At 39.4% G+C, this 14,299-nt stretch overlaps 1 protein-coding gene across 1 annotated transcript in view; it reads right to left on the bottom strand.

Moving 5' to 3' along the window:
* Positions 1-11,390: 11,390 nt before the first annotated feature.
* The window catches only part of LOC139749614 (ATP-binding cassette sub-family F member 3), a 97,495-nt gene continuing 94,586 nt past the window's right edge, over positions 11,391-14,299 (bottom strand). Inside the window, exon 15 of the mRNA XM_071663750.1 lies at positions 11,391-11,981. Coding sequence (XP_071519851.1) covers positions 11,829-11,981 — 153 coding nt within the window. The 3' untranslated portion in view covers positions 11,391-11,828. The remainder of the gene's footprint in view (positions 11,982-14,299) is intronic.

Here is a 14,299-nt window from a genome sequence, read left to right on the forward strand (position 1 = left end):
TCATCGGATGTTGGCTGCTGCTCCACTGAAAGCATCCATCGTACCTCTACCCTCGGCTCAGTTTGTGGCATCTTGAACACTGTAGTTTTGGTCACCTTGCTTGAGGAAAGACCAAGGCAATGTGGAGTGGTGTTAGGAGGATTGATTGGGTAAGTAATGATAAGGTTATGAAGCACGTGTGGTAATTAAGAGGAGTGCGGTTAACATGAAAAAGACAGACAAAAGGAGGCCTGATTGGCCCACGACTGAGTTATCTGGTAAAAAAAAAAAAAGGATCTTAACAAGAAAATGTAATTCCACTCAGCAGTCTTTTAAGCTGCTGCACGTAGCCTTCCACTGTCACTGTTACCTTAACCGCTGTCGATTATGCAGTTTATTTCTGACGCTTTTCTGAAGAGGATACCTGAATGTATGAAATATTTGTCTGAACGACTTTTGAAGGTATTTATATATTTAGCATTTACCACGTCTGACTAACTTATTCCAGTGCTCAACCCAGCTATAGGAAAAGAAGCTTTTCCCACGTCCATACTACATCCTTTAGCTTTGAGTTCTATTCCATTTGTCCTGATAACAGTATTTTCTTGTATTTCGAAAACGTGTTTGTGATTTACTTTATTGAACATGTTCAAAATCTTGAGCACTTGAATTAAGTCGCCACAGATGTTTTTTAAGGAGATCCATTAATTTTAGCCTCTTCATATACCAGATTTCTAAGGGATGGAGTAATTTTTGTCGCGCGTTTTTGTATTTGCTCTAATTTTTTCCTCATACTTTTCATAATTTGGAGACGAAAACTGGATTACATATTCAAGGTGTGGTCTCACTTGAGAATTATAAAGTATGAGAATTGTTTCTGGGGTTTTGTAGTATATGTTCAAGGATATGAAACCTAACATTTGGTTGCTTTTTTTTTCACTTGCTGCTTGACACCGTTTATTGTATTTCAGATTTTTGCTAATGACATCTCTAAGGTCCTTCTCCTTTACTTAAGTTTGAGAGTTTCCGAAGTTTTTAGTTGTAACGTATATTCTTGTCTCTAAAGTGCATAACTTTACACTTGTCTACATTAAACTTCATTTGCCATCTGTCAGCTCAATCTGCGAGTTAAGATCTCTTTGAATCATTTCGCAGTACCGTATGTTTATAGCTCTACCTCCCAGTTTAGTATAGTCAGCAAATTAGGATATCTTAGATATAAGACCAGGTTCAAGGTCATTAATGTATATTATGAAAATTGGGCCCAGGACCGACCCCTGTGGCGTACCACTCATTATGTTTAGCCGGTGTGAGGCTTCGCCGTTTAATACTACGCGCTTTTATTCCAATACCTCAGTCTCTGATCCATGTATAGAGTTCTTCACTAATTCCGTGTGCTTTATTTTAAAGTCTCTTGTGATGTATTTATCGAAAGCCTTTAGGAAATCTAAATATACATCAGACGGTAATTTTCATCTAAATTTTGATAACGTTAGAAAATTCCAGTAAATTTGTCAGGTAGGATCTACATCGGAAACCGTGTCAGTTATCTAATTTTGTTTTAGAAACGAAATAATTTATCATTTTTCCATCGTTTTATCAAGCATACATCTTCAGCATGTATGATGAAATTTCATCAGGACCATGAACCTTTTATGGGTCAAGTATTTTTAGTATTCTATGAACATCTTTTGTAGATATTTATATTCATTTATTATACTTGATCGCTGTTTCCCGCATCAGCAAGCTGGCGCCAGGAAACAAACGAAGGAAGATCCATCAACTCATATACACATATATATTCATAAACGCCCATACTCGTACATATACATACACATATCAATATGTATACACATGTACATATTCTTGCTTGCCTTCAATCCTTTCCTGGCACCACCCCGCCCCACAGAAAACAGCATCGCAGCCCTCGACTTCAGCGAGATAGCACCAGGAAAACAAACAAAAAATGTCACATTCGTTCACATTCAATCTCTTAACTGTCATGTGTAATGCACCAAAACCACAGCTCCTTATCCACATCCAGGCCCCACAGACCTTTCGATGGTTTACCCCAAATGATGTTTCACATGCCCTGGTTCAATCCATTGACAGCACGTCGAACCCGGTTTACCACAGTTCAGATTCACTCTATTCCTCGCACGCCTCTCACCCTTCTGTATGTTCAAGCCCCAATCACTGAAAACCTTTTTCACTCCATCCTTCCACCTCTAATTTGGTCTACCCCTAATCTTGTTCCACCTCTGACAAATATATCCTCTTTGTTAGGCTTTCCTCACTCATTCTCTCAATGTGTCCAAACCATTTCAACACACCCTCTTCTGCTCTCTCAACCGCTCTTTTTATTACCACACATCTCACTTACCCTTTCATCACTTAATCAAACCACCTCACAGTTTCCTAAAAAACATTTTGTAGATATCTCAATTATTTCTAAAATGCCCTCCTAATTCCATCCACTGTGAATGCACTTTTAAACTTGTTATTTTTTCCTTACGTATCCTAACATCATCCTCTAAATTTTTGTACTCTAAGTTGCTTAGCCTGATAAGCTTCTTAACTGACAAATGACTACTGATGAGTTTATGGAAAAGTTTTGGATTTTCACCGGCCTCTTTTCTTTCTTTCATACTATTCGCCATTTCCCGCATTAGCGAGGAAGCGTTAAGAACAGAGGACTGGGCCTTTGAGGGAATATCCTCACCTGGCCCCCTTCTCTGTTCCTCGCCCATAATATTTTTTTGCTTCTTTGTTTCTCGTCTTATCCTATTGGTGGGTTGGATGCTGGCCAAGACCTATTTTGCAGTATCCACTGTCCTCCACCAAGGTATACACATGCAGCTCACAATGTCATCTGGGAGGGTATTAGAGAAACCAGATCCTATAATTATATGGGCTGAGGACTTTAACTTCCTTTTTATTAAAAGGCAGGAAAGAGAAATAGATTATGGATGTAGATATAATTACAAAGGAAAGAACAGATAACTAGATGAAGAAGAACAGCTCTAAAGACTAATTCAACTATGTGAATCATTAAGCCTTGCACAAGTAAACCACAGACTGTTAAAGGAGAAGCAACATAAATCTTTTTACAAATGACATGGCACTGTTTTAAAATATAGAAGTAAATTTTACAAATCTATCAAATCACAGTATCATAGAAATCACACCATATAATATGGAACAATGTTGTATGGTTGCGAGGCGTGGGCTATGGATAGAGTTGTGCGCAGGGGGGTGGATGTGCTGGAAATGAGATGTTTGAGGACAATGTGTGGTGTGAGGTGGTTTGATCAAGTAAGTAATGTAAGGGTAAGAGAGATGTATGGAAATAAAAAGAGCCTGGTGGAGAGAGCAGAAGAAGGTGTTTTGAAATGGTTTGGGCACATGGAGAGAATGAGTGAGGAAAGATTGACCAAGAGGATATATGTGTCGGAGGTGGAGGGAACGAGGAGAAGTGGGAGACCAAATTGGAGGTGGAAAGATGGAGTGAAAAAGATTTTGAGTGATCGGGGCCTGAACATGCAGGAGGGTGAAAGGCATGCAAGGAATAGAGTGAATTGGATCGATGTGGTATACCGGGGTTGACGTGCTGTCAGTGGATTGAATCAGGGTATGTGAAGCGTCTGGGGTAAACCATGGAAAGTTGTGTGGGGCCTGGATGTGGAAAGGGAGCTGTGGTTTCGGGCATTATTGCATGACAGCTAGAGACTGAGTGTAAACGAATGGGGCCTTTGTTGTCTTTTCCTAGTGCTACCTCGCACACATGAGGGGGGAGGGGGATGGTATTCCATGTGTGGCGAGGTGGCGATGGGAATGAATAAAGGCAGACAGTGTGAATTGTGTGCATGGGTATATATGTATGTGTCTGTGTGTGTATATATGTGTGTACATTGAGATGTATAGGTATGTATATTTGCGTGTGTGGACGTGTATGTATATACATGTGTATGGGGATGGGTTGGGCCATTTTCTTTCGTCTGTTTCCTTGCACTACCTCGCAAACGCGGGAGACAGCGACAAAGCAAAATAAATAAATAAATAAAATAATATGGAAATGAATGATTGATACAGCAACAGAGGACAATTGATTGAGTGATAAATTTTGGCAACAATAAGTTAAGACTGGAAAGATATCGTTGGAAAGATGCTTAATACAAATTGGAGTAAGATCTTCTGAGACAATAACCTAAACCTTGTAAGAAAAACAAAAATAAACAGAGGCTATCCCATATTACCAATAATGCCAAAAAAGAAAAAAAAACATGGAATGGAAAGAACTAAGAGATGGAAAATAGTGGATAAATAGAAGGGCATGGGAAAAGAAAAGGGTAGTAACAAAAGGAGAAAGATTTTTTAAAAGATTTAGATGAGAAAATGAAGAAATAAAATTGTGAAAGAATGCAATCACAAAAAAGGAGGGCAGAAAATGAATAAAATAGTACAGAATGTGTAAGAAAATCCGAACTTACTATCCTCAAGCACGAATTAAATAGAAAACAAGAAATTGGAGATTGATTCCTATAAGGTAGATGGACCATATTAAAATGACCCCATGGAAACATGCAAGATATTAACCAAAATATTTGTCGGTATTCAGCTCAAAATCTAAATAGCAATGAAAAGATAAAGTGCTTAAACAGTTTGAATATAGTGAAATCTAAATAGCAATGAAAAGATAAAGTGCTTAAACAGTTTGAATATAGTGAAAATTCACTCATTATTATGTTGAATACCAATATGATTAGAGAAACTGATCAGCTCAGAGAAAATTTAGCTCTAGGACCCGATGGAATCATAGCCACATTCATCAAAAAGAAAAACACATCATTATCAAACATAGTTATGTTACTACTGAGGCAAGAGTCTATATGAAAGCAAAATTTCATACATTAACAAATTGGCATTTGTAACATCCATTCAACAAAAGATCCAAGCAGCTACCTAAACAATACAGATCAGTTAGCTTGATATCACATGTAATAAAAGTCTTTACAAGAGTGATAAAAGGCCATATATGGAACCATCTACTCAAGAAGATTTACTCAATTGAACACCATTTTGGATTGTACCACGTTTTTAAAAAACTATTCAAACCAATTATTATCTCATCAAAATAATATATTTCTTTATCTAAAATACTTAACCACCGTTCCCGCATTACTGAGGTAGCGCAAGGAAACACGAGTAATGGCCCAACCCACCCACATATACATGTATATACATAAACGCCTACACACGCATATACATACATATACATTTTGATGTGTACATATACATACACAAAAATTTACATATATACACATGTACCTATCCATACTTACTGCCTTCATCCATTCCCGTTGCCACCCCGTCACACACGAAATATACCCTTCCCCCAAACAAGGCAGTACCAGGAACAGACAAAAAAGGCCACATTTATTCACACTCAGTCTCTAGCTGTCATGTGTAATGCACTGAAATGACAGCTCCCTTTCCACATCCAGACCCTGCACACCCTTCGATGGTTTACTTCACATGCCCTGGTTTAATCCATTGCCAACACATCAACCCTGGTATACCACATTGTTCGAGTTTACTCTATTCCTTCCATGACTTTCACCCTCCTGTATGTTCAGGCCCCAATCACTCAAAGTCTTTTTCACTCCATCCTTCCACCTCCAATTTGGTCTCCCGCTTCTCCTTCTTCCCTCCACATGACACATATATCCTCTTTGTCAATCTTTCCTCACTCATTCTCTCCATGTGACCAAACCATTTCAAAACACCCTCCTCTGCTCTCTCAATCACACTCTTTTTACCACCACACATCTCTCTTACCCTTTCATTACTTACTCAATCAAACCACCTCACACCACATTTTGTCCTTAAACATCTCATTTCCAGCACATCCATGCTCCACCGCATAACTCTATCTATAGCCCATACCTCGCAACCATATAACTTTGTTGGAACCACTATTCCTTCAAACATACCCATTTTTGCTTACCAAGATAACGTTCTCGACTTCCACACATTTTTCAACTCTCCCAGAACTTTCGCCACCTCCCCCACCCTATGATTCACTTCCGCTTCCATGGTTCCATCCGCTGCCAAATCCACTCTCAGATATCTAAACACTTCACTTCCTCCAGTTTTTCTCCATTCAAACTTACCTCCCAATTGACTTGTCCCTCAACCCTACTGTACCTAATAACCTTGGTCTTATTCACATTTACTCTCAGCTTTCTTCTTTCAAACACTTTACCAAACTCAGTCACCATCTTCTGCAGTTTCACACCCGAATCAGCCACCAGCGCTGTATCATCCGCGAACTACTGACTCACTTCCCAAGCTCTCTCATCCACAACAGACTGCATACTTGCCCCTCTTTCTAAAACTCTTGCATTCACCTCCTTAACAACCCCATCCATAAACAATTTAAACAACCATGGAGACATCACACACCCCTGCCACAAACCAACATTCACTGAGAACCAATCACTTTCCTCTCTTCCTACATGTACACATGCCTTACATCCTTGATAAAAATAAATATAAATATTATCTTGTATATCATTTTATTATACTTTGTCGCTGTTTTTCCCGCGTTAGCGAGGTAGTGCAAGGAAACAGACGAAATAATGGCCCAACCCACCCACATACACATGCATATACATACATGTCCACACACACACACACACACACACACATACATACCTATACATTTCAACGTATACATATATATACATACATGGACATATACATATATACACATGTACATAATTCATACTTGCTTTATTCATTCCTATCGCCACCCTCAACACATGAAATAACAACCTCCTTCCCCCCGCATGTGCGCGAGGTCGCACTAAAAAAAGACAACAAAGGCCACATTCACTCACACTCAGTCTCTAGCTGTCATGTAATAATGCACCGAAACCACAGCTCCCTTTCCACATCCAGGCCCCACAAAACTTTCCATGGATTACCCTAGAAGTTTCACATGCCCTGGTTCAATCCATTGACAGCACCTCGACCCTGGTATACCACATCGTTCCAGTTCACTCTATTCCTTGCATGCCTTTTACCCTCCTGCATGTTCAGGCCACGATCGCTTAAAATCTTTTTCACTCCATCTTTCCACCTCCAATTTGGTCTCCCACTTCTCCTCGTTCCCTCCACCTCTGACACATATATCCTCTTTGTCAATCTTTCCTCACTCATTCTCTCCATGTGACCAAACCATTTCAAAACACCCTCTTCAGCTCTCTCAACCACACTCTTTTTATTACCATACATATCTCTTACTCTGTCATTACCTAATCGATCAAACCACTTCACACCACATATTGTCCTCAAACATCTCATTTCCAACATACCCACCCTCCTCCGCACATCTCTATCTATAGCCCATGCCATTGCATTTTTCAACTCTCCCAGAACTTTTGCCCCGTTCCCCACCCCGTGATTCACTTCCTCTTCCATGGTTCCACCCACTGCCAAATCCACTCCCAGGTAACTAATACACTTCACTTACTCTAGTTTATCTCCATTGAAACTTACCTCCCATTTGATTTGTCCCTCAACAGTACTGTACCTAATAACCTTGCTTTTATTCACATTTACACTTAGCTTTCTTCTTTCACACACTCTACCAAACTTAGTCACCAGCTTCTGCAGTTTCTCACCCGAATCAGCCACCAGTGCTGTATCATCAGCAAACAACAACTGACTCACTTCCCAAGCTCTCTCATCCACAACAGACTGCATGTTTGCCCCTCTCTCCAGAACTCTTCCATTCACCTCCCTAACAACCCCATCCATAAACAAATTAAACAACCATGGAGACATCACACACCCCTGCCGCAAACCAAACTTCACTGAAAACCAATCCCTTTCCTCTCTTCCTACTCATGCACATGCCTTGCATCCTCGATAAAAACTTTTCACTGCTTCCAACAACTTGCCTCCCACACCATATATTCTTAATGCCTTCCACAGAGCATCTCTATCAACTCTATCATATGCCTTCTCCAGATCCATAAATGCTACATACAAATCCATTTGCTTTTCTAAGTATTTCTCACATACATTCTTCAAAGCAAACACCTGATCCACACATCCTCTACCACTTCTGAAACCTCACTGCTCTTCCCCAATCTGATGCTCTGTACATGCCTTCACCCTCTCAATCAATACCCTCCCATATAATTTACCAGGAATACTCAACAAACTTATACCTCTGTAATTTGAGCACTCACTCTTATCCCCTTTGCCTTTGTACAATGGCACTATGCACGCATTCCGCCAATCCTCAGGCACCTCACCGTGAGTCATACATGCATTAAATACCCTTACCAACCAGTCAACAACACAGTCACCCCCTTTTTTAATAAATTCCACTGCAGTACCATCCAAACCCAATACCTTGCTGGCTTTCATCTTCTGCAAAGCTTTTACTACCTCTTCTCTGTTTACCAAATCATTCTCCCATACCCTCTCACTTTGCACACCACCTCAAACAAAACAACCTATATCTGCCACTCTATCATCTAACACATTCAACAAACCTTCAAAACACTCACTCCATCTCCGTTTCACATCACCACTACTTGCTATTACCTCCCCATTAGCCCCCTTCACCGATGTTCCCATTTGTTCTCTTGTCTTACGCACTTTATTTACCTCCTTCCAAAATATCTTTTTATTCTCCCTAAAATTTAATGATACTCTCTCACCCCAACTCTCATTTGCCCTCTTTTTCACCTCTTGCACCTTTCTTTCTCTTGACCTCCTGCCTCTTTCTTTTATACATCTCCCAGTCATTTGCACTATTTCCCTGCAAGACTCGTCCAGATGCCTTTCTTCTCTTTCACTAATAATCTTACTTCCTCATCCCACCACTCACTACCCTTTCCAATCTGCCCACTTCCCACACTTCTCATGCCACAAGCATCTTTTGCGCAAGCCATCACTGCTTTCCTAAATACATCCCATTCCTCCCCCACTCCCCTTACATCCTTTGTTCTCACCTTTTTCCATTCTGCACTCAGTCTCTCCTGATATATATCTATATAGTCCATATGTTCCTTCCCATTGATTTTGCTTGAGAAATGATTCTGAATTCTCTTTAATATATTTATTTCTAAATGTTTTATTGCATTACAAGAGTATGTATGTACCAGTATAGAATGTTCTGCAAAATATTCATTTAAAGGGTTAGATCATGGCTACCTCTTATGGCCAATATAGGAAGAGGATCAAAATGGAGAGATATATACAAGGAAATGAGAGATGCACTACAAAGTTGATATAAAAGACACTACAGCCAGCCAGCACATGACAGGTACAAGACAGCAAGGAATGAGCATTGGAGAGTAATGAGGAAGGAGCAGAGAATATGAAAAAGGCATTGCAGAAAAAAGAAAAAGATAATCCAAAACTTTTACATAAGGTCATCAGGAACAAACTCTTGTTGGAAAAGCCTTTAATCAGGCTAAGGGACTTGGAAAGAAGAATATTTGAGGATGAGGAAATATTTGAGGGGTTGAATGAAAATTTCAGTGTTTTCACTGTGGACAATCATGCACTAACATTAACAATGTGGGAGGAGGATGAAGTCATGGAATGTACACTGATCAACAGAAATGACATAATAATGACACAGTAATGGTTTAGTGTTAGGGAGGTCGGTTGTTGGCACTTTACAAAGATTTAAAAGGCTACTTGATGGCAAAGAAAGTTCAAAAGGGAGGGCCCCATGAGTGTAGACCTCTCCTTGTACTGTACTTACTACTTTATTCCTGCCCCAGGAGTCCCCTCTATCCTTATGAGGCTCTTGCACCACTCAGGAAGCTAGCTATGTCCACTGGTCAGAAATAACACTTGACAACACTTAACTCACACAGCTCATTCTTCATACCTCTAGATTTTCTTGCAGTGAGCACTATGTACTGACCCTGCCTTTTGGCAAAATGGTAGGAGCATCAGGTAGAAAAAGTAGGTAGGAACATTAAGTAGTAGTAGTCCATAGGAACATTAGGTAGGACCCTCTCCCAATACCTCCATAGAGTTGCCCTCTGCCAGTGGCCTGTTAAGGGTGAGGCACTAAAGGCTATGACGTGGCACTGGAGTTGGAGTTCACTAGTCATGGAAACTCTGTTACCATGGTCACCACTGAGATAGTTCCAGTTGGGAATAGGCATCAGAGATATACATAGAGATAGACAGCTGCATCATGGGCATGAAGGTTTGGGATATGTTGGAACAATGTCTGTAATGATGGGTGATTTCCAGAGCATCAAGTGGGAGAGTGTAACTAATGTTTGTCTGGGGAGTATGATTTTCAATGGATGTATATCCATACCTGGTACATAATAGGTAATTACAAGGAAGAATTATCAAATCAAGAAAATTAAGGAACATACAAAAAATAAATCAGACAAAAATATGTAAAAGCCCAATGAGGAAACTAGAACAACTATTCAGTATACTAACATGAGAAATAAGAAACATGACAGGAGCAACTACAGAAATATATTAAGCAACACACCCATCCCTCATTTAATGCAGAGGATATGTTCAGCAAAAACTTTGCACAAGAAATTGCATAAAGTGAACCAATAAACATTCAAAGAACACTTATGTTTTAGCACACTTTCAACTGCATGCACCCACATAGTAATGAATTTTGACAATGAATTTTGACTACATAAAAGGAGTGAGGGTAGAAGTAGGTTCCTTGCAGAATTATGAGATCACACATAGTGACCCTACATAAAGTAAAGTGAGGGATGGATGTACATGTGGTTGAGATCAGTCCCAGACAAACTAAGAAAATATAATGGAGTAATGTATGTGGAATCTAAAAAGAATGGTCATATTCAAGCGTGACAGATGGTGAGTACTTCAAACAAGCCCTGTCAATCATGGCAAAATTTCATCATATGTACTTGTAGGTAAATAGGTACTCAAATTCAGTGTTTATCTGGCATATCATTGTAAGACAATGATTTTAAAACAAATGCAAGTAAAAAAAAGTGATTTTTGACAAAGTCACAAATCACAATAATTTGCAAATATTTGTGGGCAGATAAGTGATTGCGGTGGCTGTCAGGCTCACATTGGGTTGGCCTCTTGGTACCCTCTCATTTGTTGTGTTGAATGTCTTGATACATTGTTTAATGAAATTTGACTGTTGTACCTTCCTGGGTTTCATGCAGAGGGAGTAACTAAATTTGCTAGTCTGGGATGACTGTACAAGCTTCTCTGCAACCACCTTCCCTTCTTAGAGACACCATCTTCAACAATTGAAAGTTATGCAGGTAAAGTCTTTGTGTTTCAAGAATAAGAAAAAATATCTGCTATACTTCCTGAGACATAAGGGTATTAAGGGGTTATAAAAACAAAGCTACAAGTGTGCTGCATATAATGTGGATAATAATTTAATCCGAAGGAAAACTAAAGCTTGAAATGCTGCACAAATTTCTAGCACCATCAAATGTAGTAAAATACAAATAGCTCTATCAAAACTCATGGTACAACCAAGGAAATTTATGCAATTATTGTTTGGTCAATGAAAGCAAAAAGATAGATAAATATTGCTTATATTGTTTAAATAATGAAAATTTCAGGAATGAAATACATACAGATATATGCAATTTATATAAACACTTCTGTCAAGTATAAAAGCATATGAGTATACCATTACTGTCCTCCCAACAAGTTATTAGATGTCAAACACTATTATGTAACTTCCTTTTTTTCATTATGAAGCTGTTTAAAAAAAAGGCCAAAGTTCTACAATTATCTGAAAATTCATTCTGATTTCCAGAGCCCTAGAACAGTCCTTATAAGGTAGTTTGGATCTCCTTCTCAATAAGTTCTCGGTACTCATCAAAGCCACCTTCCATGCATCGAACCTTCTTATCTCCACACACCCACAGTTCAGTGCAGACCATACGTATTAGACGTTCATCATGGGAAACAAGAACAACACCACCCTGTAATAAAATACTGAAAGTTATTCTCCTACCAATAATACTTAAACATAATGCCTGCATTTTTGAAATCACCCCCAGTGTTCACCCAACTATGAAATAATTAAACACTTAAAGCTAATGAAACAAGAATATGTTACTATATTACATTTTTCATCATTATTATACTTAACTGCCATTTCCCATGCTAGCATGGAAACAGATGAAGAAAGACACATCCACTCACATACATACATATCATATACATATATGTACAAACACATACATATGCATATATACATACATAGTTTGTCAACGTTTCCTCACTCATTCTTTCTCTATGTACAAACCATTTCAACACACCCTCTTCTGCTCTTTCAACCTCACTTTTTATTTCCACACCTCTTTTACCCTTTCATTACTTACTCTATCAAACCATTTCACACCACAAATATTTCATTCCCAACACATATATCCTCCTCCACACAACCCTATCTACAGCCCATGCCTCACAACCATATAATATTGTTGGAACTACTACTACTTCAAACATACCCATTTTTGCCCTTCAAGATAATGTTCTTTCTTTTCACACATTCTTCGGTGCTCTCAGAACCTCTGTCCCCACCCTATGACTCACTTCTGCTTCCATGGTTCCACTTACTGCCAAGTCCACTCCCAGGTATCTAAAACACTTCACTTCCTCCAATTTTTCTCCATTTTAACTTACATCCAAACTAATTTGTCCCTCAACCCTGCTGAGCTTAATAAACCTTGCTATTATTCACATTTACTCTCAACTTTTTCCATTTCATACTCTTATGCAGTTTCTCACTTGAATCAACCACCAGTTCTGTATCACTGGCCACCAACAACAGACTCTCTTCCCATGCCCTCTCTTCCCTAACAGACTGCATCCTCACCCTTCTCTCAAAAACTCTTGCATTTAATAACCTCACCACCACAACCATAAATCAATTAAACATCCATGGTGACATCACACTTCCCTGTCACAAACCAACCTTCACTGGCAACCATTCACCCTCCTCTCTTCCTACTGGGACACATGCCTGACACCCTTTAACAAAACATATCTATCAACCCTATCATATGCCTTCTCCAAATCCATAAATACCAAGTACTAATCCACTTGTTTTCCTAAATATTTCTCACAAATTCATTAAAGCAAACGCCTGATCCACACATCCTCTACAATTTCTGAAACCACACTGCTCTTCCCCAATCTGATGCTCTATACATGCCTTCACCCTCTCAATCAATACCCTCCATACAATTTCCCAGGAATACTCAACAAACTTAGACCTCCATAGTTTGAACACTCACCATTATCCCCTTTCTCTGTGTACAATGGCATTATGCATGCATTCTGCCAATCCTCAGGCACTTCACCGTGATCCATACATACAATGGATATCCTTAACAACCAATCAACAACACAGTCACCCCCTTTCTTAATAAATTCAAGTGTAATACCATCCAAACCCGATGCCATGCCAGATTTCATCTTCCGCAAAGCTTTCAATACCTCTTCTCTCTTAACCAAACTATTTTCCCTGACCCCTCTCACTTTGCACACCACCACGACCAAAACACCCTACATCTGCCACTCTTATCTTTTCTCTTTCACTAACAACTTTACTTCTTCATCCTACCACTCTTTACCATTTCCAATCTGCCCATCTCCCACCTTTCTCATGCCACATGAATATTTTGCACATGCCATTACTGCTTCCCTAAATACATCCCATTCCTCATCCACTCCCCTCATGTCATTTGCTCTCTTTTGCCATTCTACACTCAATCTCTCCTGGTACTTCCTTACACAAGTCTCCTTTCCAGGCTCACTTATTCTCACCATTCTCTTCTCCCAACATTCTCTCTTCTTTTATGAAAACCTCTACAAATCTCCACTTTTGCCTCCACAAGATAGTGATCAGACATCCCTCCAGTTACCCCTCTAAGCACATTAACATCCAAAAGTCTCTCTTTTACACGCCCATCAATTAGCACACATCCAATAATGCCCTTTGAATATTGCTCCTACTCACATACATATACTTTTTTTTTTTTTTTTTTTTGCTTTGTCGCTGTCTCCCGCGTTTGCGAGGTAGCGCAAGGAAACAGACGAAAGAAATGGCCCAACCCACCCCCATACACATGTATATACATACGTCCACACACGCAAATATACATACCTACACAGCTTTCCATGGTTTACCCCAGACGCTTCACAGGCCTTGATTCAATCCACTGACAGCACGTCAACCCCGGTATACCACATCGCTCCATTTCACTCTATTCCTTGCCCTCCTTTCACCCTC

The sequence above is a fragment of the Panulirus ornatus genome, chromosome 1 (assembly GCF_036320965.1).
Source record: "Panulirus ornatus isolate Po-2019 chromosome 1, ASM3632096v1, whole genome shotgun sequence".
NCBI classification, from domain to species: Eukaryota; Metazoa; Arthropoda; class Malacostraca; order Decapoda; family Palinuridae; genus Panulirus; species Panulirus ornatus.